This window comes from Sminthopsis crassicaudata, chromosome 3, assembly GCF_048593235.1.
Source record: "Sminthopsis crassicaudata isolate SCR6 chromosome 3, ASM4859323v1, whole genome shotgun sequence".
In the NCBI taxonomy this organism is placed as follows: Eukaryota; Metazoa; Chordata; class Mammalia; order Dasyuromorphia; family Dasyuridae; genus Sminthopsis; species Sminthopsis crassicaudata.
Window position 1 is genome coordinate 300220386 of NC_133619.1, and position 24222 is coordinate 300244607.

General features: G+C 36.3%; 1 protein-coding gene across 4 annotated transcripts in view; it reads right to left on the reverse strand.

The window, feature by feature from the left end:
- The window catches only part of PDHA1 (pyruvate dehydrogenase E1 subunit alpha 1), a 29823-nt gene extending 7928 nt beyond the window's left edge, over positions 1 to 21895 (reverse strand). For 2 of the 4 annotated variants that reach the window (XM_074300975.1, XM_074300972.1), the window contains exons 1-10: positions 21671 to 21865; positions 16420 to 16434; positions 13303 to 13362; positions 12605 to 12778; positions 11070 to 11196; positions 9432 to 9523; positions 7696 to 7788; positions 6585 to 6740; positions 6379 to 6450; positions 1004 to 1071 (exon numbers count right to left, since the gene is read on the reverse strand). In XM_074300975.1, the coding sequence (XP_074157076.1) occupies positions 1004 to 1071; positions 6379 to 6450; positions 6585 to 6740; positions 7696 to 7788; positions 9432 to 9523; positions 11070 to 11196; positions 12605 to 12778; positions 13303 to 13362; positions 16420 to 16434; positions 21671 to 21727 (914 nt within the window). In that variant the 5' untranslated portion in view covers positions 21728 to 21865. Of the gene's footprint in view, positions 1 to 1003; positions 1072 to 6378; positions 6451 to 6584; positions 6741 to 7695; positions 7789 to 9431; positions 9524 to 11069; positions 11197 to 12604; positions 12779 to 13302; positions 13363 to 16419; positions 16435 to 21670 lie in introns of all 4 variants that reach the window. The other 2 variants (XM_074300977.1, XM_074300976.1) reach the window with 1 other exon arrangement.
- Positions 21896 to 24222: the final 2327 nt, after the last annotated feature.

Consider the following 24222-nt stretch of genomic DNA (forward strand, 5'->3'; position numbering starts at 1 on the left):
ATAATGGGGGGAGTAAAAGTACTATGAGAAATTTGAGAGATCATTTTTACCTATGGGATAAAGAAGCCTTGAAAGAAGGGATTTCAATAGATTAAGACCGGGGGACAGCTGGAAATTAATTCCAGAAATGATTGAATCAAAACTAATAGGGAACAAAGTTTAGTTTGACAATAATGTATTTGATATGTGGGTATGTATACTATGACATAAGACTGAGGGAAGCGACACTTTTACATATCGTACAAAACCCTAGAAACAGAATAAAGTATCGCAGCTAATTCATGCTACTCATCCCTTCCTGTTAAATTCACTATCTATTTGTATAGCCAGACAAATGACCAATCCCATCCACTTATAGACTAATTCTAGTTAACTTCATTTAACTGAACAGAATCTGGACAATTAATATTCTTTCTCTGCAGAATCAAACACTTTTGAATGATCATAGATTTAACTTATGAGACTAAGGCAGAACAGATAAGTACAGATTAGATAAGAAATCAAAATCTGGATTCAAATCTTGTCTCTATATGACCTTGGGCAAGTTACCTCTCAGTATCTCCTAAAGATAATTTTTTTCCTCAGACTTTGCTTAAGAACTCCACAAGGGAAGCTTTTTTTTTTTTTTAATTTAATAGAACTATCCTCCCATGTGTAAATTATTTTATATACACAGCTTTTATAGCATTGATTTCTTATTGCAATGAAAATTAGCATAATCTATACTGTTGAACTGCAATTACTGATTTTGTTAGTATTAGATATTTAAGATGTAATTTGTCTGTTATATTGATATCTGTAACAATTCAATGGAAGGAAAAAGCACCAAATGATTATCTGGCACTATAGATCAAAAAGCCCAATTGTTGAAATTTCCCCTTTTTCAATATTATGATGATGATGATGATGATGACGACATGTATATAAAACCCTAAAGAACCTTTCTCAAATTTCTATTTTAAATAAAATTAGAGATCACACTTAAAGAGTCCTCTTATTATACCTGACACCAGGATCACTCATGCTGTGTCCATGATAACGATATGTCTGTAGTTCCATCAACATGGGGCCCTGCATGATGAAGAAAACATGAATGAAAAAAGAAAACAGGATATGTGTTTCAAATATTTTTTGGGTTCAAATGCAGAGATATATCTAAGTTGGGTCTAATTTTGTCCTCTGAAGTCCCTCTTAATACATGAAACAAAGAACAATCTTTCCCATTCTCCAATTTCCTTTTATAGGCCAAGCTAAGGATCATGGCCCAGAGTTTGAATGAATCTTCAAAGTTATCTAGTCCAATCCTCCATTTTACAAATTAGGAAATTAAGATTCAGGGAGGTCAAGTGATTTACACAGAGAAGTGGCTCATGATCTGAACTTGGATCCTGTAAGCTTAAGTTCAGAATTCTTTTCACTGGTTATCCTAATTTGGATGTTCCTTATACTACTAACATCATTGCTCAAATGTGGGACCTAGAACAGAATAGTACTTCAGATATGATCTGATATGGAATAGTAGAACTATCCTTCCTACTGTAGGATCCTACTTTCTAGGGATTAATTTATTAGATGGCTGACTCTTCTTGAGCTTGCAAGCCAATAAAAACCCTTGATACTTTGGGGTAAAGTGCATTTCTTCAGATAATCTGGTCACACCACCTCCTGATGTTTCATATGTGTGATGCTGACTGAATACAAATGCAATAGAAATATTTATCCCTAAAAAATTTCCTCTGTTGGATTAAGCTCACCATTCTAGACTGAGAATGAGATAGATAAGACCTTGGGATCCTTATTCTGCCAACCAGTTTATAAACAATTCCACCCAGCATTGTGTTAACTGGAAATCTACTAAATGTTACGTATAACTTTCATCTAATTTCTCACTGTTGGTCAGAATCAGGTACAGAAAAATAGCTTCCTACTTTCAACCTTCTAAAATTATCAAATAAGGCCAAATGACTAATAGTTACTCTGTTTTTTTGGCTGCTCCTCTCTGATAATAAACAGCTGCCCTTTCCCTTCTAACTAGTTTGTTCTTTTGAATAAGGCATACGCTTCCAGAGCCATATTCCTTTGGTCTATGTTTCCTCCTCCTTATGTTAGAGTCTCTAGTTCATTACCTCTTCAAATGCCTTGCCACCTCAGACAAACACAAGACAAAGAAGTGTTCTATAATTCTAAACTCTAAAATTTCTCCAGCAATAATCTGGTCCTTATATTTTCACCTTTGACTTATTATCTCTTGACTGTTCTCTGCCTTCACTCCAATCTCCAGTCATTCCATCCATCACTTCCTGCTTTTTCCAACCAGGATCCTTGCTCTGTTCACTCTTCCCTTCAAAATCTTGACCCTAAATAAAGGTAACTATGTATTCTTGTACTGTCTTATTACCATTCATTCCCTTGCTGAGCCACAATCCTGGCCTACCATCAATTTCCTTACTTTCTACTCGAATGCTGCTGAATACCTTTGCATAAAGCACACAACTTATGCTGCCTACACAGGCTTGGATCAGAGCGGTCCTGACTGCTCTTTGTTCCTGGAAACAATGTCACCAGGAAGCAATGTTTTGACTTGCAAATAAACTAGCTTTAAAAGTGGCAAGGCTGTGCAGCTGTACAAGGCTAGCAGTCTTTTGAGTCTAATGCCAATAGGCAAATGAAAATGGCCCCAGATGTAGTGGGAGATCTCAAGGTCTTTCCCAGATCTCAATTTGTCTAAGACAACAAAGAGACAGCCTTGTTTGATTTCTTTCTTTTTCCTTTTTTTAAAAATTAGCAATCTGGGATAAGACCTTCCAAAACAGAAACAACTACAACTCCATCCATTTAAAAATCCTTTGCTGGACTATTAGCCCTCAGAGTGATTGTTCTATACAAACTCCTGAATCTTTGTCTCCAGTTTTACACCTCCTGCTCATGTCACAATCACTAGCAATATTATTTACCAAGAGTATTATTCAATACTCTTTTGAAGATATCTCTGTCCTAATGACTGAACATTATTCATCATGTTCTCTCATTCTAGCCAAATTAGTAAATTTATTCTTCCTCATCTATATTATTTTTTTTTTTCTCTCTCATCTCTGTGCCTCTGCTTTTTTCTTTAGATTGTGCCCCAGGCTTGGGACAATCACTTTGAATCCATACTTTTAAGACTCAATTTAAATGCTGCCTTCTACAAAAGATCTTTTTCTGACTACCCCATTGATTACTACTCCCCTCCTCCCAAAGTCACTTTATATATTTTGTATTTACTTATCTGTAAACATACTGGTTCCCCCCAGTAGAATGTAAGCTTCTTGAGGACAGGTAGTTTCATTTCTGCCTTTGTTTCCCCAATGCCTAGCATAGAGCCTGGAACATAATAGGTATTTAATAAATGCTTGATGATTAAACTAAAATGAATCTTTACCCATACTTTCTACAAAATGTTTGCATGATTGATCTAAATTCTAACACTTAATTTCTATTGCCTTTAGAAAAATTTTAACCTTAAGGAATTCAAACTATACAGTTATAGCTTATTTTAAATAAGGAGGAAGAAGTGTTCTATGACACATTAATATGAAAGTCATTCATTTGAATAAAACTTAAAATCTGCATTCACTGAAACTGATTAACAATTTGGAAAGTATTTTCAAAATCGCTGAATTCTATTGCATATTAAAATGTTATATTCTTTATATACATTCTAGATAAAACATGCCTAAAATGCCATTGTTTTGGAAAGGTAAAGAATGCTAGTCACATTTAAGAAGCAGCAAAGCTGCCCTTTCCCCTCATAGTTCATGCTGTCTCTCAGTACTAATGTCTTATCTTTAGAGCCTTCTTCCTAGGTCTAGGGATAATATTCAACCACTTGCCTGTTGATTCTGCAGTTCTAGGACTATTGACAAGTCAGCCAAGAACAATATCCACCTACTTCTCTGTAACCTCCAGCGCCTTTTCTATTGCTGGCCTGCTCTGATAAGAGCTCCTCTTGCATTTTAATATCGTCACTGGGTTTTCCAGGACTATTAAGCCTCCTTTTTGGACTCCTTTGCCTTTTCTTGCCTAAGTGGACCTCCTGGGACTTTGTAAAATACACCCTTATCATATATCACTAAGAATGGACTTCTAGGATGGGCCTTTTGACAGTCTAATCATATCCCACTCTCATCTTATTTCAACCTTTTTCCGCAACTAAAGACTGCCTGGATTCAATGGTTAATTTACCCCTTATATTATCTGTACCTCAGTGATTCTGAATCCTTAAGTTGCCAATGTATAAATGTAGTTCTCCATCTCCAACTACTTCTTTACTCTCATCTACTCCTAGATCTGCTTACTCCTTCCATTACATCCTCCAGAATAAGTATTTCATAATAAAGAAATAACTTCTTCCTTTCTTACTCAGTTCATCTTGTGGAACTGACACCTGGCTTTCTCTTGATAAGATATTCCTGGGTACCCTTTTCTAGCACCGATTCCACTTTTGTGGAATTCACTGTTTGTGGCAGGGAATTTGGAATACTCCTAATCTCTCAACGCTACTTCCAGATTCTACCACCTCATAAAGCAGCCTTTGCTATAATCAGGCTACACAAATTTACCAGTGAAATCAGCCTGTGGTGATTTGTTATTTATGAACATTTCCTAGATAGCTTTCTTGACCCTCATTCAGTTGAGTGTTTTGAGTCAGTTTCTCTCTACCCATCTTCCTATCTAGAACACCAGTGTTCCTTCATATTGTCCAACCTGCCAGGCCCTTAATCTATGTAATTCACATTTCCTACTCCTCAAGATACACAGAGATGATTATAATCTTGGTCCCATGACCTACAAGTACTTCACTTCCATCTTCCAAATTTCCTTATCTGATCATAGCCTTTTATTATTCCTTCTGTATTATAATCCCTAACCCTGTTCTTGGTCCTGTGACCTGTTTTTTGAGGCCATTACCTACACTAGAGCCTGACTTCTCAATACAGCAAATTTACAGTATGCTCTATTCTCTAATCTTTTGCTAGCTTGTTCTACAACTGTTCACCTGCCAAACTACAATTCTGGAATAATCCTAGGCACTTCATTTGCAGGCTAATGAATGAAGCTAAAGAAAACACAAAAGTATTTTTTGGGGCTGACTACAATTTTATTTCACTATATCTTAATTGGGCTCTTACTGAAGCAAGGCAATTATTCTACTCCTCCCTGATTTTTTATTCTACTTGTCAGCAATTGATTCAAATCTTTTACTTCTGATTTCAAGCCTCCCTCTTTCCTCCATCCTCTATGCTTAAGATTTCACCTCATAATCCATGGAAAAAATTGAAAATATTCACCCCAAATTCCCCTTTCTCCTCATTCCATATTAAATTGATGGCAACAAAAGCTGGCCCACTGAAATGGATTGTCCCACAGAGAAAACACCAACAGAGCAGCTTAGTGTGACTGTTCTGGAAACTGAAACTTGCCTTTCCTTGGGGAAACACTTTTAATACCTATCTCCTCAAAATAGTATGAGACTCAAATGAGATAATGTGTATAAAATACTTTTAACAGTAAAACACTTCACATTAATATAAACTATTGTTACTGTAATATATTCTCTGCTCTATTATAATTTCTCCTTAATTTTCATCTCTTTACTTTCTTCATTTCATTACTTTCTCAAGTGTCATTAGTAACCTCTTACCCAGGAGAATGTCAAAGAAAACATAAAGCTTCAGAGTAAAACCAAAGGGTTTAAAAAAAAAAAAAAAAAATTGACTGAGGCCAAGTATTTCCCCTAAGGTTCTGAAAGCACTTGGGTAATTTCAAAGGTCAATCTTCAGGTTCTCTCTCTCTTGGTATCTATGATTTTTATTTAAGGGTTGGGGACTGCTAAACATAGAAAGGTAAGCAAAATCTCAATCAAGTGGTTGGTCCAATCTTTCAAATTTATTCCTAATAACTTTTTAGGACAAAATCTTATGTCCTTTATTTTGATAATTGCTGATCTACTGAAACCATATAATTTGTAGCCCCTTGCCCCTCCCCCCCCCACTTCCTACCCCTGGCCTGAAATAGCCAAATCCCACGTCTATTTAGGAAACTTATTTTAAGCACTGCTATCCTAAATTCTTGACTCTCTTATAACTCTAATGGGCTAATAAGGTGATGAGGCAAGAATTTGGAATAAAAAGGGAAAAAAGGGTTGGGTAAAAGCTGTTTTATTCTCTGTAATTGTACCTAGTACCTAGCATAGTGATTGGCACATATTAGGTATTTAATAAATGTTTCTTGATTTGACTAATAGGGCTACTTTCCAATGCTAAGACTGGCAAAAACAATGTGAAATACTGGATCTGCTTATAATGAGATGGAAGGGGAAGAATCCAATGGCCTTACCTTTCCTGATCTACAGTAGGCAGCTGCAAATTTTGTTGCTTCACGAACACACAGAACATCCATACCATCTACCTGTTATAAACCGAGAAAAATTACAATCTCAAATCCAGTACAATTTTACATTACTTGGCCAATGTGTTAAGATAACAAGAATTAAGTTTATTTAAGAAAAACATGTTGGAATTAGATGTAATTAATGTGCTTACCCTTATTCCTGGAATAAAGTCTCCTCTTTTGTAATAGTCAGTGCTGGCTGCTGCTCTCTCTACAGAAGTTCCCATTCCATATCGGTTATTCTCACAAATGAAAATACAAGGCAATTTCCATAAAGCTGCCATATTGTAAGCTTCAAATATTTGACCCTAAAAAAATTTGCACAGTTCAAAATATGTTCCTTAAATTATTATTAAAACTTCTCCATAACTCCCACTTATTTAATCACTTAAAGGGAAGCAAAATACTTTACACTCATTTTATGCTCACAACAACCCTAAATGGAAGTTTTTATCCTTATTTTATAGATGAATAAAACTGAAGTTAAGTGATATGCCTGGATTATTTATTTGATAAACATTTGAGGGTAGAATTGAACTGAAGGTCTCCTGAGTCCAAGTTTATGTACTATATAACATATCACATTGCCTCACTAACATTCTTAAAAAGATGCTACTCTACCCAGGGGAAATATCCTTCTTTCTAAGATCCAGTTGTTTTAATCAAACTTTAAGAATAACTTATAGCTTAATAAAAACTATATTGCTCTACAACAAAGCAATTCACCAAATAAATCAGCATCTATAATTAGTTTTTGCTTAATGTAAGTTAAACACTGCTCCCCCCTTGCTTTGGGAAGAGAGCACAGTGATGCTACTGCTACAGCCTGGAATAGGCAGGAAATATTTTTCCCAAAGTGAAATTATATAAAGTAAGAACTGTCTTCTTTCACTTTTAAATTAATTTAGTAAAGAGCCCATTACAGAAAAGATAAATCTAAAAAGATAATTTAGCTTAAAGCTCAAGTTTCATTCCAAATATTACTATTGATTCCCAGGATAAGACAGGTCAGAGAGAGGCCTGCTAAGCAGTAAGGAATATTGGGAACATTGTGATCTTAGTCTAATCCCTGGCAAATTCTCCTAATGATTAAAAAAACAACAACAAAGTGGACACACCAGTAATATTAAAATAAAAACTAAACATGTCAGATTTTGTTTAATGATTCCTAGCAATAAATGGGCATATAATTTCTTTTAAAAACTTAATTAGTTCAACTATAATCTATTACCATAATACTAAGAAAAAAAAATATCCACTAACCTGATTAGCAGCACCATCTCCATACAAAGTCAAACAAATCTCATCTTTTTCATTGTACTTACAGGCGAGGGCAATACCAGCTCCTAGAGGTACCTAAAATTAAGAGCAGAACAGAGCTAGAGCAAACCATCAGAAGGAATTAATATCTGAAATGCACGGTAAATAAAGTTTGGTGTTTTTCTTCTGACCCCATTAAAATAATTTTCAGAAAATGAAGGAAACACAAGTAAATGCAATGTCAGGTTTTTTCTTAAATATTACATTATGAATGTTAACAGAAATTGTAATAAACACTTTACAAGCACAACTAAAAATTATTAACTGTTGGACAGCTAGATAGTACAGTACATAAAGAAATGGCTCTGGAGTCAAAAGGACATGAGTTCAAATCTAGTCTAAGATATTTAACACTTATGAACTGTGTAAGTCACTTAACCCCAATTGCTTCACTCCCCTCCCCAAATTAGGTGATTAGCCATCATTTCTTGATAATTTATACTCACTGGTGAGACGAGAGTATAAAATAGTAAGATTAGTTCAATTATAAATGTCTGGAAATATAAGCAGATCTGTTCATTAATCACTAAGGCAATATCATTAAAACTACTTCATTTTCTCTTCCCTACCCCCTCCTATCTAGTAGATTCTGACTACCAGTAAGGAAATCTCAGGTTTCTGTGATTAACTTAAAGCAGATAATAATTGAAACACAAATCAAGGGTTGACTTCATGGCCTATCTAACAAAGAGGTTTGCTATTTAAAGTATCACAAGATTAACATATTTCCAATCACATTTTTTTTTTTGCAAACAACAAAACCTGGAGTTTTAAATGGATTGCTCCAAAGTCACAAGTGGCAGAAGTGAGATTAAAATCAAAGTCCAGACTCCAAAGCCAAGAAATCAATCATGAACATTCAGTAAATGCTTATTTTATATGTTTGAAGAGATAAAGACAAAAGTGAAATAATCTGTCCTTAAGGAACTTAGATGGCAATGGGGAGATAACATGACACTTGAATATTATATATAACATACATAAAGCAGGATGAAGAGGGGATGTCCTAATGGCTGAGGGGGTAGAGTTGAGACAAAGCATTTCAGATACGGGAGGGAGCAAGAATTTATCAAGCACTATATGCTAGGCAGTGTGTGAAGCACTTTACAAATATCTTATTTGATCCTCACAATAATCCTGTGAGATAGCTTCTGTTATTATCTCCATTTCACATATAAGGAAATAGAAAAGGTCACACATCTAGTAAGTGTCTGAGGCTGGATTGAAGCTTGGGCCTTCACTCCAGGTCCGGGGCTTGATCAATGGAGCCAAGAGCTCTCTGGGAACCAGCCAATATGAGAGAGCAGAGAAAGGGGGTGGAGCAGCAAATAGGCCATGGGGCAGGTAGTCAAAAGTAAATAAACCAAGAGGTGAGGGGGGGGGGGCTATAAAGAGCACAATTTTTCTTTGATTCTAGAGTTGTAAAAGAGAGATTGTGGAGGGGAAATAATGAGCAATGAATGAAGGAATGATTTCAATCAGGAAGACTGAAAAGGAAATGCAATGTGTGTACATGCACATGAGAACATATGATACAGTGCTCAAAAAGAGGCTGTTCTATGAAGACCTCAAAGGAAAATTTTCTTTTTGAAAAGTCTCGTGTCAAGATCAGGCCTAGGAAGCAGCTGTAGAATTTTGTTCTTCCATCCACCCCAGGAAACTCTGGTGACTCAGAATACCTGAGCTCCAACAATGCCATTGCCACCGTAGAAGTTCTTGGCGTACATGTGCATAGATCCTCCCTTTCCTTTAGCACATCCCCCTCTTCTTCCTACAAGTGAAAGATACAATTATCTTTACAAGGTTTCATTCTTTAGAAATCTAAGCACAATTCCACTTATTCAGCACTTGCCTATTTCTCTCTAAACTCAACCATTCAACAGCAAATTCTCTGCTGACAGTGGGATCTTCTCCTATTTCTTGGCCTTTCTCTGCATTTTCTACCTCCCACGGTGCCCAGACTGCTAAGAATTTACACTGGTTCCAGATTCCACCCATTCTCTTTGTTCATACTCAGCTTTAGAGTCCCAGTGACAAGAAAAGTAGTAACACAGGAAACAGAAGTAGGATTTCCAGGGATCATTTATGATCCCTTAAGGGAGAACTAATTTTAAGTTGGACTTTTTTAAGCAATCCCGTAGTGTATCAAAGGAGACAGTTTCTCGTGCCTGTCTCTTCATGATCCCATAATACAAAGAGCATGAGGCTCTTCCAACCTGAGGGGCTCATCTTACAATATCATTTCTTTTTAGAATTTTAGTACTAGCCAGTGGATTTTCTTGGCAAAGTCAAAACTAGGAAGGTTTGTCATTTCCTTCTCCAAAACAGACAATATTTAGGCTTTTCCACCTTATTTTGTCAGTTACCAAAGGATAAAGCAAAGTATATTAAATAAGCTAATCTCAGAGGCAGGGAGATGAGGTCCCATCAAACAAACAAACAAACAAACAAACACACACTCTCTTTCTCTGGCTGTGGGATCCTAGCAAAGTCAATCAACCCCAAGACTACTCTACCTTCTCTGAAGTTAAGAGATACAGTGGTGTTAATCTTATGAGTAGAGGAAGAATCACACTTTTGGTTCCTATACCTTAATATTCCAAGTCATCTCTAATTTTTTCAGGTTGGTGCAGTGTCAAATGGGCTACAATAAGACTCAAAGGACTTGTGCTCAAAGCCACTGTGCTCCATACCATGGCATGAGATTGGGGCCAAGTTACCTATCTCCCTTCTTTCTCCCTCAACCCCTTAGATCGTTCATCTAGAAAATGAGATGGCTGGATATAATGACCTCCATGGATTCTTCCAGCTCTAAATCTATGACACTATGATATTGCCCTTATGTGCATCCTAATCCACAGATTATGTATGATCTAAAACTTGTTGGCTAGGTCACAACGGCCAGAACATTTGCCAGGACATGGCTCAGAGGCTTCTTAGCCAACCAAAACCCATTAAGGCACAGATTTTTAGAGTCTCAGATATTTGCCAAAATGTGGTATTAGAGGATGATTATTATTTAATTCTTACTATTAAAACTTTGACATTGTGTCACCAATTCCCATTTTAGGAATAAAATTGGGACACTGTTAAAGCCTTGAGTTTATTACTATGCAGGGCAAGATAAGATGACATAAACACACAAAAATATACCCATCCCCATTTCAAAGAATCTTACCTTGTAACAAAGTATTTTCCTTTTAAAGAGAAAGTTTCTGATATCATGTCTTCTAACAATCATTTCATAGGGAAAAAACATAAAACCTGGGACTTTATGATAATTACTTCAATACTTATCCTTTTTATAAAAAACAAACCTGTAAGCTCTGCCAGAATTTCTCGAACAGGAAGTCCACGAGTATATGTAAAGCCATGAGCTCGATAGGCTGTAATAACATGATCTGTAGGATTTATGCCAGCTTCAAGCCCCATACAACAAGCTTCCTGTGTTAAAGAAAAAAAGGGATCATTAGGGAATTTTTAAAACATTTAGCTCTATCTAGGGAAGTAGAATAACTAGGTTATTTATAAGAATTTAAAACATACGATGGCAGAACACAAAATTTCTCTTCTATAAACTAAGTTCTGTCCTTTCAAAAGATACCCTTTGCCCCCCTCCCAAATGCAAAGCTAATCATACTAAAAGCATGTAAACAAACTCAATATAGTTCTTAAATCAAGTGGGGGGAGATACTAACAATGTCCATAAATAAAAAATTCTCAAACCTGCAAAACTGAGGAATTGAGCATTTTAAGTCAAAAGTTTTCAAATTAAGCAAGTATAAGACAAGATTAAAAAAAAAACAAAAAAACAAAAAAACACCTCCTTCCCTTCTGCCTCAATTCTAAGAACATTAGTTGATATCCCCATTAGAATATACAAAGCTTGAAAGCTCCAAAGGTACAGACACATTTCAGGATAGCTCTATATTCACATAATACTCCTACCCTATTAGAAATTAGTGCAGGTAAGGGGGAAAAAAAGTACAAGCTAAGTCTTGACCCACTCCCAAACACCCTAAGGTTGAAGGAGAAACAAACCAAAAAATGGCAGGAGTTATGGAAATTTGGTACAGCAGAAGAACTAAATAATTATAACTGACTTTAAAATTTGCATTACATATCATAAAAAGATAGCATTTTTAAATGCTTATTTATACAATTATCTTCCTGCACAAGAAAAATCAACTCAAACAGGGTAAAAAAAGAGAGAAAGTGAAAATGCTATGTTGTACTCCATATTCAACTTCCCACAGTCTTCTCTCTGGATATAGATGGCTCTCTCCATCACAAGATCATTGGTGGCCTGAACTGTCTCACTGCTGAAGAGAGCCTGTCCATCAGAACTGATCATCATATATTCTTCTTGTTGCCATATACAATGATCTGATTCTGCCTCATTTCACTTAGCAAAAAGACATTACTTTAAAAATAAAAGTTCCCTATAGTTCTTTATATACTAGATTAACAAGTTTCCTACTATTTGGTTTTTGGTTCAGTTGCACTGTCTACTGGTTGACTTGAATTGAGCGGCATTTTTGTCAAGTCGTTTTCCCCCCCCCTTCAAAACAGTTAAATAAATAAAAACGATCAATTTCCTAGTTTTTTTAAGGAAGGTAAAAATAACTGGTTCAATGATTAGTACCATGAAATTGCTAAACTTTATTAACTCAGATGCTATTTAATTCATTTTTTCTGACTAAAAGACCCTTCCACACGAATTACTGAATTCACAAGATAAGAGCTTATCTCAAACCTTTAACACTTAATCATAACAGGTCTTAAAATTCAACTTTTAACAAATATAGATAACAATATCCAAATATCACATTCTTACCAAATTTCTACTCACCTGACCATCATACAAGTGGCAGAACCCACGGATAATCTTTTGCTTATATAGCTGGTCTGCTTTCAATTCCATCCGACGGACAGTCTGCATGATCTTATAGTATTTGAGTCCTTCCTCTCTAGTGAGAACTGCTGTAGTGGGGGGGCCTTCCTCAAGCCGATGAATATCACATTTCTGGAAATTTTATTATTTCAGTGAAAATGCTGCCAATATGTTCTCAAATTTACCTCAATCATATAAACAGCCAAGTAGCTTCTCTCAAAATGTTTCACAGTACTTTTGATCTCCTGTTTTCCTAAAACTGAACTTAAAAGTAGTTTAACTCTTTAGAAGGAAATACAACTTTTATCTAAAAATATCGAGTTGTTCACTGACTATCAAGGAAACATCCATAGAAATGTCAATCATTTTCTTCATCAAATCAAATACCAAAATTTGTTATTATGACTTCATTTTGACTATTTAGCCACTCATTTGTCTTACCTAGAAATAAGGAGAATAAGTTAAAATCTTAGCTAGAAGCAAAATTTTTGAACCATAGTTTCCCAAAATAAAAAAGAAGTTAATAGATTATGTTAACTCACCCACCATTTATCAAGTATCTTCTCTATGAGGCATACATGCTAATCAAATAACCATACCAATAAAAAAAAAAAGGCTCAAAAATTCAAAAAGGTACAACAAAGCATCTTCCTTACCTTAATATCAAAGGTAGCATCATTTGCAAAGTTACGGGATGCCAGTAGCACTCTTCCAACCTTCAAAACAAATGTATTAAGTTTAGTTTTTTGAGGCTGAAAAAGTAGTAATATTTGAAAGGGTTGATCTTTTATTATCATTATTATATCTATTTTATCCTTGCCTGCTTCAACAACTGACTAGGGCTTTGTTTCCAGAATCATTCATCCAATAGTTATGATTCAATCAATCCCTATTATGTGTTCATTTTTGTTATGAAATTGGAGGAGATAGTTTTATCCACTAAAACCATATAGTGAGTTGGATCAGAGAGATAAAGATGCACATTAATGAAAAATGTGTCAAGCCAATATTGAAGGTCTTGGTTTGGTTCTATTTACTACTTAAAACAGAAAAAATAAACAATGAACTTGACCTTCCAAATAGGATATATGACATAGACAAAAATATGTTATTACCTACTCAATAATACTTGTCATGATCTTTTCAATAGAGTTAACAGGCAAAAATAAAATGAGATTAGTGGACTATGGTACGGTACTGTAATATGGTAGGAAAAATGTTGGAATCAAGATAGCTGGATTAGAATGCTAACTCTGATCAAGTACTACCTGTGTGACCTTGGCTAAGCCACAATCTCAGATCCCTAAGGTGAAAACAATATTTGTAATATCTCAAAGTTGTTATACTACTGTAGAAATGAGAATTATTATATATAAATGAGTTCGGATACTGAAACAACTAAACTTTCAGTTCAACTCCCTTCTTCAACCCTTTCCCCTATACCTTACTTATCCTATTAAATGGAGTTTAAGATTAGATTAGGTGCTCTCTGCATTCCTTCCATCTGAAAATATTTTCTCTTGGTTGAATATTTAAAATCATACAAGCTATCAAAGTTAACTATGTTTGCCTACTAATTGTTTTTATAACAAATTATATAGAATAATTGTATTAGTACAAAATGAAAGAAAACCTGCTTGAATTAATTCATTTTTCCACTTTTAATTTAGAAAACAATGATGAATGAATATGTTAAAAAATAAGCAAGTCAAAGATTATGTTTACTAGAATGCAAGAGTAGTTCTGACAAAGTTCAAAGAGAAAAGCTGTACTTAAGGTAAGAAGCTACAAAATCAAGTCTGTGTGAATCTATTTCTGATCAGCAAATTATTTTAAAACAAATGTAATCTGACCACTTAGTTTCTCTATTTAAATAGGCAAAAAACATTTTTCCCTTTGAGACTTCTTTGATAAGACATGTAAACAAATTACAAAATTTGTTAAAAATCCAACTTGTGAAAAATTCCTTTCAGGTAAAAAAAAGGGAAATTTAAAAAAAATTCAAAACCCTAATGATGGATCTTCTACTTCTTTCCACTTTTCACTACTTGAAGAAATGGAGGCTATAAATTAGACCTCATGCAAATGAACAATTTTTTTTCCTATATAAAAAGATAAGTCAAAATTAAACAGATTTAATTAAAACCAGTTAAGTAAATGAGTCTACTTTTATCTGAGTGTAATTTGATATTGAGATTACTTATTAAGTACTCTGTAAAAGGTCATAACTAGTCAAAGATAAATCCAGAAATTTGCTTAACATACAAGCAATCTGTTTTAGCTCTACAACTAGAGAGGCGATACAGTTTTAGTGAAATTTCTAAGGTGGGCACAGTGAGTGGGTGGAAGCAACAGTATTGGAAATGCCTGTAGCTTCCAGGAATACTTTTGCCAGGCCAGAAGGACTTTTCCCTCTTCCATACCAAAATGCCAGAAGCATTGGAAAAGTAGAAATGTTTCCACAAATTGCCCCTAAATAGAAATAGTCAAACTTTGGAGATTTGAAGGCAACTATCTGCCCTTTTAATTAATGATAAATTACTAACAACCAAACATCAAAGTGAATTAAAAGTACTTTGTTTTAAGGTGTATTGATATAAAATGTTATACCTAATATAGTTTATCAAGCCAGGATTTGGAAACCACTACGATTTTCCACATTAAAATGAATTCCTTTTAAAAATAGAAGTACCTAGAATTTTTTTTTTAATCTACATTTTGCATCAGGAAAATATTGTTTGTCTCTTGAAGAATCTAATAGCTGATATTATGACTAGTTTGTATGAAATCTTCCATTCAAATCTTATTTTCATGCCTCTCATGGCATATGGGTGAGCAATCACAGACTCATTGAAGTCTAGCCAACTGAATAAAAGCAATTTGTTGACTTCAAATAATAGACTTCAAAGAGTCTATTACACACAGTTAAAACTACACTAAGATTTTGGGAACACCCTAAATAATAAACATTTCCCTTAAATTCACATCTTTAATTTCAAATCAGTATATCTAGCTATATAACCTATCTCGAGGATTTTTCTTTAAAATCATGATGATGGAGCAGAATGAAATCATATTTTTAGTCTAGTCAGTGAAATTTAGTGCAAATAAATGTAGTAAATTCCATAAGCATTTGATATATTAAAAAAAAAAAAAAAAGCTACACCAATACAAAATAGAAAAGATAATTCTGAATGTAACTTATTTTTTGGTCAGATTTACCTAATTCTTAGAGAGAAAGATCTACACCATTAGAGTAACATTACTTATTTCTACCTGTAATTCATTTAACTTTTCCTTTAAAAATTTAGAGGTTATAGCATTTGGTACATAGGTTTAGTATTGATATTATTTCATTTCTTATGATACTTTTAATTAAATCTATTAAAATAAATTAAGTCACTTTTGCTATCCTTGCTTTTTTTTGGCCATCAGTTGAAACAAAATAAATTCTATTCTAACCTTTATTTTAACTATTTCTCATAAAAACATATTGCTGGATTATTCTGGTTTTTAATCCACTATTTCCATTTTATGGGTGAGTTTATCCAATCCACATTCAAAATAACAATTACTAGCTGTGTATTTCTCTCCATTATACTTTTCCTCTCTATTACTTTTTTCACCCTTTTTGTTATCCATCTCCTCACAAGTCTGATTTACTTCTAAGTACTCTCTCCCCCCCTTAAAAAAAAAAATTTCCCTTTCCCATATCTTCTCCCCATCCCCAATGTCAAGAGAAAATTTTTTTTTTTTAAAAATTGGTATCTTACCTCACTAGCAGCTCCCTAAAGTAGCAGTTGGGGGAAAAAAATAAAGAATTTTAAAATTAATTATTTCACATAATGAAAAGTCTTTAAAAAAAAAAAAGATGAAAAGGACCCAACACCTTAGTTGTGAGCAGTACTAAATTTCTTGCTGAGGCAGTTGGGATTAAGTGACCTGCCCAAGGTCACACAGCTAATACCCAATACAGAATTTTTTAAAGTAACAATAATAGTCCAAAAAGGGCATTATTAAAGCTAGCAAAACCAGCTTCAAAATGAAAACATTAAGAATCTCATCTAACAATAAAGCACTCCTATATAAAGTACACCTAAGTTCCCTTTTCAGTTCCATGATGCTATTCTGCTAGTATTAATTTAATAACCCGTTCCCTAGGAGTTAATATTATTTATAAAAACTAATAGTTAATATCACATACTGCTACATATAATTAATTTTGCATGCTTTGCTTTTAAAAACAACTATTATGGCTGAGCTACCAAATAAAAAAAACTTAAATACTTTACATTAATGAAGGCCTTAAAAAAAAGGAAAAGTAGAATTATTTTATCTTCACCACCCAGTTGCCCCACAACCCACTCTGATCAATACAATCTGCACTTTATGAATAAGAAAACAAAAGGGAAGGGAGAATAAAATATAGAATAGAATGTGACACACAGGGAGTGATCTACTCACAAGCAGAGGAACAGAATAAAATTCCCTCTAATAACTGCAGGTTCTGGACTCCAATTATACTGGATAACATCAACAATAAATACCACAGTACTTCAGTAAGGGTCATAAACAGTTGTCTCCTTTAGCCTCTACTTAATTTACCACCAAGATTTTAAAAGGTATTAAAAAAAAAAAAAAAAAAAAAAAAAAAAACTTTTGGCAAATAAATATGTATACATCCCTGTTCCATTTATATCATCTATCCTTTACCCACAGCAATTTTTCATAATATAAGTAAACTGGTTTACTAACAAATGATGTGAGGCCAAGACAAGAGTTTCTTTCTGGAAAAGAAAAAAAACAAGCACTTTGCAAGATTTCAGTTCTCATATCTCAATAATCTTCACAATGGACAATAAACACTTGTCACTAAAATTAACCAAAGAACTAAATCTGGAAATTTTTACTCACAAACCTGAACTGATATTTGGAATTTTTCTTTTTGATTTAAAATATCCTGCCACCTATAGGAATATTTAGACAGATGACGTACAGATCTGCTTGTTTCCTGGCCTCTCAAGTAATTTGTGATAATTATCAAGACTGATAATTCGGTGAATGTAAATAATTGTTTTTTGACTAGAAACTCTGAAGGTCTTCCCCCTTCCAGATGTTTTTTCCCCTTTGGATTAGGCAAAAGAGGCCATTCTTAGCCTCAATTCTTAGCAAGCCTTAATCACTGAATGAGTGAGGCCTCAAACAGATTCAAGATTTTAACTAAAAAGGGCAAGGTCTCCTTTTGTACCAGGGCCATTTCCAATCCAACTCACATGTCCCAGCATCACCTCCCTGAAATAATGGTCTTCTTTGAGAATGAAGGAAAAATATTAACCTTGTCATGATTTCTATAACTATGTATTATATTCTCTCACAATCCTGGAATAAGCCAATTTTGGACAGGTATTTTAAAGATCTCTTCCAGAGTTCAAATCTGTACATATAACTGGGAACTAATTAATGAAATAAATAAAAATATACTAAATTGTAGAGGAAAAACTAGCCAAAGTACTATCAAATAGAACCATGTGTTTTCCTAGGCAAATTATACTAAATAATTACATTGATAGTATATTTTTCCTATATACTAAAACTCAGATGTTTTGTAATATTTGATATACATTTCTGCACATGCACACGTGTATGTGTCTCTCTTTCTCTCTCTCTCAGAAAAATCTTCCTGGGGAAGTTAGATGGCACAATGGATACAGCACTGCACCTGGAGTCAGGAGGTCCTGAGTTCAAATGCTGCCTCAGACACTTTTAATACTTACTAGCTATTAGACTTTGAGCAACTGCCTTGAAAAAAAAAATTTAGAAAAATCTTCCTAATGTCTTGCTTGAATTGGGAAAATGGAGAGGAGGTTTTGGTGGAACAGCTATGTTCTTCCCTTTATCAAGGACCTTCTTAATTTCTACAATTCCATTAAAAAATTTGCATCAAATAGATCAAATATAGGCTATAGAGATTAAGGCTATTTTGTGATAAAACCTCCGAATTCCTAGTAAATATTAATGTAAGAATAATCAACTGGTTTAGAGACAGGTGTTAACTACGTTGATAGCAAAAATATACACTGCCAGCTTCATGGTGACAATTATCGTGAAGTTAACCTTTGTTAAAGGTTTAAAATTAAACTTCTCAATCCGAGATACTGAATTAGGATAGAAGAATAAATGGCACCGTACTTTTAAATATTTTTCCTTTAGTAAATTAAAATTTTATTTTCATTTTTTTATACTCTGTTTCCTCATTGCAGAAAATTTAAATATGCAGTACTAGTGTTAAAATAAGTAAAAGCAATTTATACTTACTTACATTTAAATGATATTAAGACTTTCTGTTCATTCAAATATTAACATTGTGATTTTTAGTTTTCCAATGCATTTCAATCTCATAATAACCTAGTTTGTCATTAATTGCTGTTTACTAGTCCTGGAGTAGAACTGTAAGACAGAGGAAAACCTCCACTATGAGGTGAATCCTTTTCGGTCAATCTATAGAACAGGGATTCTCAAACTATGGCCCGTGGGCCAGAGATGGTCCCCTGGGTTATGGCAAAAGGGCTGAGACAAGAGTGTGAGCTTTTGTTTTTACTTCAGTCCGGCCTCCCACAGTCTGAGGGACTGTGAACTGGCCTCCTATTTAAAAAGTTTGAGGACCACTTCGAAGGACATGAACAAGAAATGCATAAGATGAAAAGATATGAATAGGTAGTAACTGGTGCTAATAGAGAAAGTATCCATAATCATAGCTCACTAAAACATGTTAGAACGAAATGGCCATGAAAACTGACAAGCATTTCTTGTTTCAGCCCTGCCCAACTCTTCCTGATTCCATTTGAGGTCTTCTAGGCCAATATGGCATTCCTTTCTCCAGCTCATTTGACACAAGAGAAAAGTGATTAAGTGACCTGCCCAGGATCAGAGCTAATTAAATGGTTGCGGCTAGATTTGGTTTCCCTGATTCTAGGCTGGTTCTCTATCCACTGCACCACTTAGCTGCCCTTTAAGAAGCATGGAAGATGCTGTTCTAAAAATAGAAATAAAGAGCAAGAGTAAATTAAGGAGACATTAAAAGTAAATGCTGATGGTTGCCATGCCTGTAATCCTTGTTCCTGGGGAGGATGTTGATAGATTGAATCTGTGACTTGCAGAAAAGACTTACTTTTCCTGGGCATCTGAACCAAGTCTATCAACACTACAAAACCACAGTGCTGCCTTGGGAGAGATGGGGAGAGCTAGCCTCCCTTCTAGATTTAGAAAGATCAAAGGTCCCCATAGGACCAGTGAATGGCTTTAACAATTCCAGCCATAATTCCATAGATAAGAGCTCTATAGAGAGTCAGTTCCTCCTCCCTCCCCAAAAGTAAATGTATTTATAGTTATTTTAGGTAACACATCATTTATTCAAAGTCCTAGGGCTAGAAGAGACCTCACAGACCATCTATAGCACAACTCTCATATTACAAATGAGAAATGTGAAGTCTAAGCATGCTAAGTGACTAGCCAAGGGGCAGTGCAGGGAGTGGATAAGGTGGGAGCCCCTCCCAGGTCCTCAGACTCACAACCAACGGGTCCCTAAAAGTTAAAAATATATGCAATAGTTTATCTTTCCCTTCCCCCGTATCATTTAAGACAGGTAAAGAAAGGGTTGTGACCGTTCCAACTGTTCAGTGATGAAGGGAGCCATCTATGCCCAGAGAGAGGCCTGAGGGAACTGACTGTGGACCCCACATGGCATTCTCTCTCTCTTTCCCTTGTTGCTTGCATTTTATCCTGCTTCTTTTTTTACTGGTTTGGTTTTTTTTGTGCAGCACGATAATTATATAAACATGTATGCATATATTTAATTTTACATATACTGGACTACTAGTGACTATTTAGGCTAGAGCGTGGAGGAAGGGAGGAAAAATTGCAACACAAGGTTGTGCAAGGGCTAATGTTAAAGAATTGTCCATGCTTACGTTTTAGAAAAATAAAAAGCTTTAATAAAAAAAAAAAAACAACAACAAAAGAAAGGGTTGTGTATAAGCTGGGTGAGGTTTTCCCACACTGCAGTTTAATCTGCTGGAGAGTGTGTACAGCAGAGAAAAGATTGCATCAAATCCTAGGGGGATTACAAGGCAGACTCAAATCCATGCCTGTTTTTGGTGGCTGAGGTCTGAGTTCAAAGGTCACAAAGTGGTTGTGAGGATGACTCCCACACTAGTCCCTTAGAACTGTTACTAAGCAGATTTCATCTTCTTCCATTTTTTTTAACCCTAGCCTAAAAAAACAAAACAGTCCCCTTAGGTCTATTTCCCTTTGAATTTGCTGCCAAGTAAGGTTAAACAAAGGGGAGAAGTAGCCGAAGGGTAAACTGAGCTAATGAGAGCAAAATGGCAGGCAAGAAACACTCTAAAAAGTAAACAGTAATACGTGGTCGAGACCATTTCTAGAGCTTTCCTTGCCTACCCGGATCTTTCCGGCAGCCCCGGGAGAACGCCTGGGGCCCTTTCGGGGATGTAGCCACGGAGGAGGAAGCCCAGGCTCCGGGGGGACCAGGGCAGAGGCAGGGGGCCTGAGAGCTTTCCCTGTAGCCCTGATCCTGTTTTTTTTTGCTTGTTTGTTTTGTTTTGTTTTTTAACAAGCCATGGAATGGGGAGCAGGGGGGAGGATTCCCAGGCTTTCCATCCGTGACCTTGCAAGAATCAGTCAGGGTCTCTGGGTGCCCCCTCTGCAGAATGGGAGGCTGAAGCGCTGGGGTCCGAGGGGACCCCGCCGATCTCGCGCTCCCACCCCCGAGGAGTGGGTGTGGTGCGGAGCGTCTAGGTGCGCGGAGAAGTCGGGGCCCTTTAAACTCCGGAACGGGAGAGTGGAGGCGTGTGCAACCCTAACAACCTTCCCCCCGGCCCGGCCGGGCCCCGGATGGGTCCGCCGCCAGGGGTCCAATGAAGGCGCGAGTCTGGAAGGCCTGCTCCTCTCCTTCCCATACCCCAGGCCGGGCGGAGCCCCGTCCCTTCCCAGCCTCTCCGCACTCACCGGCTTCTGGGAGGCGCCCGTCAGCACGCGGGAAACGACCGCGAGCATTTTTCGCATGGAGCGGGAGCCCGAGCGTATGCGGCGGCGGCGGGGCTGCTGGCCAGGGAGCGGGAGACGGCGCCGGAGAGGGCCGCGTCCGGAGTCTCCTTGAAAAACAGACAGCGGCTCCGAGGTCTTTTCTGGAGAGGATGAAGGGAAGGAAAGAAAGGGAGAGCGGAAGTGACGGCACTGCGCATTGACGTCGCGCCGCCACCGGACCAATCCGAGGAGGCCCAGGAATTAGCCCCGCCCCTCAGCCTTCTTTAGCTGGCTGCCTTTAAATTAGGGACGCCGGGCTGGCTGTCACTTCTGGAAGATTTCTGTGATTCCGGATCTTGGTTGGAAAAAAAACAAAACCAATCACATCTTTATTTTCTCTAGTTTGTGGATTCTTTCGTAAGGCTCTGTATGTTGTGTGCAGCGGGGGAGTGCGCAGTGTGTTTGTTTTGTGTCCGTGTGAGTTGTGTGTCCGCCAGCTGAGAGAGAGGCGAGAAAAGATATTTCTAAGGAGTGTTCTCCCAGGAAAGCTTAATTCTTGCCAGGAGGGAAGCAAGAGGTTAGGGGCAGAAGTGGGAATTATTATGTGCAGCTGCGAGTCTTTGCGGTTTTCTCGGTAAAGATACGGGAGCGGTTTGCGGTTTCCTTCTCCCGCTCGTTTGGCAGATGAGGAAACTGAGGCAAAGGGGGGCGAGTGATTAGCCCAGAGTGACACAGCCAGCAAGCCTCGGAGACCGAATTTGAACTCGGCGTTTCCCGAGGTGAGGGGATATGGAGCGACAAGCATACTCCCTTAAATATTGTTAGTCTGTGACAAACTGGGTTCGATCTGCTCTTAGCAGTGCTGTCTTTATTACGAAAGGAAGCCCTAAGTCCCATATCCAAGGCTTGACTCCCTTCCCTTCTTTTAACAAAAGTCGCAGAAAGCAAAACACAATAATGGGAGAATATATGTACTAGACAACAGAGTGAGGGAGCCCTCCTTGGGAGTGAGGTAATGATCTAGAGAGAGTTTCGGTTCTCAGCCAGGACATTTCTCTGACTGTAGCAAGCTGAGGATAGGGTTTGCCAGCTGCCCGACTGGCTTCTTCCCAGAGTTGTTGTCTTCCTAAGATCTAAAGCAGGGGTTCTCTGAGGGCCTTTATACGGCCCCTGGGTTATGGCAAATGGGCTGAGGGGCGGAGACAGAGTGTGAGCTTTTATTTTTACTACAGTCCGGCCCTCCAACAGTCTGAGGGATAGTGAGCTGGCCCCTATTTAAAAAGTTTGAGGACCATTGATGTAAAGGAAGATTGGAAAGACCCTTTTTTTTTTTTTTTTTTTTTTTAAGCTGGAAGCCTTAAAAAAAGCCAGGATTTCTCTTCTCTTAAGCTCTTATTAACAAAATGGCAAGTAATACAGAATTAGTCCTTCTAACCATAAATGTGAATGGGGCAAACTGCCTCATAAAGAGGAAGCAGTTAGCAGACTGGATTAAAAACCAGAACCCTACTATATGTTGTTTACAGGAAACACACTTGAAGCAGGGAGATACATACTGAGTAAAGGTAAAAGGGTGGAGCGAAATCTACTGTTTCAGGTAAAAAGTAAAAAAAGCAGCAGTAGCCATCCTCATCTCAGATCAAGCAAAAGCAAAAACTGATCTAATTGAAAGAGATAAGGAAGGGCATTATATCCTGCTAAAGGGCAGCATCGATAATGAAGCAGTGTCAATATTAAACATATATGCACCAAGTGGTGCAGCATCTAAATTCTTAAAAGAGAAATTAAGAAGAAATAGCAAAACTATAATAATGGGAGACCTCAACCTTGCACTCTCAGAATTAGATAAAACAAGCCACAAAATAAATAAGAAAGAAATTAAAGAGGTAAATAGAATATTAGAAAAATTAAGTATGATAGATCTTTGGAGAAAACTGAATGGAGACAGAAAGGAGTACACTTTCTTCTCAGCAGTTCATGGAACCTATACAAAAATTGACCATATACTAGGACATAAAAACCACAAACTCAAATGCAGTAAGGCAGAAATAGTAAATGCATCCTTTTCAGACCAAAATACAATTAAAATTACATTAAAAAAAAAGCCAGGGGAAAATAGATCAAAAAATAATTGGAAACTAAATAATCTCATACTAAAGAATGATTGGATGAAACAGAAAATCATAGACATAATTAATAACTTCACCGAAGAAAATGACAATAATGAGACATCATACCAAAATGTGTGGGATACAATCAAAGCAGTAATATGGGGAAATTTTATATCTCTAGAGGTCTACTTGCATAAAATAGAGAAAGAGAGGGCCAACGAATTGGGCTTGCAATTAAAACTGCTAAAAAAAGAAACAAATTTAAAAAAACCCAGTCAAACACTAAACTTGAAATTCTAAAAATAAAAGGTGAGATTAATAAAATTGAAAGTAAAAAACTATTGAATTAATTAATAAAACTAAGAGTTGGTTCTGTGAAAAAACCAACAAAATACAAAAATCCTTAATAAATCTGATTTAAAA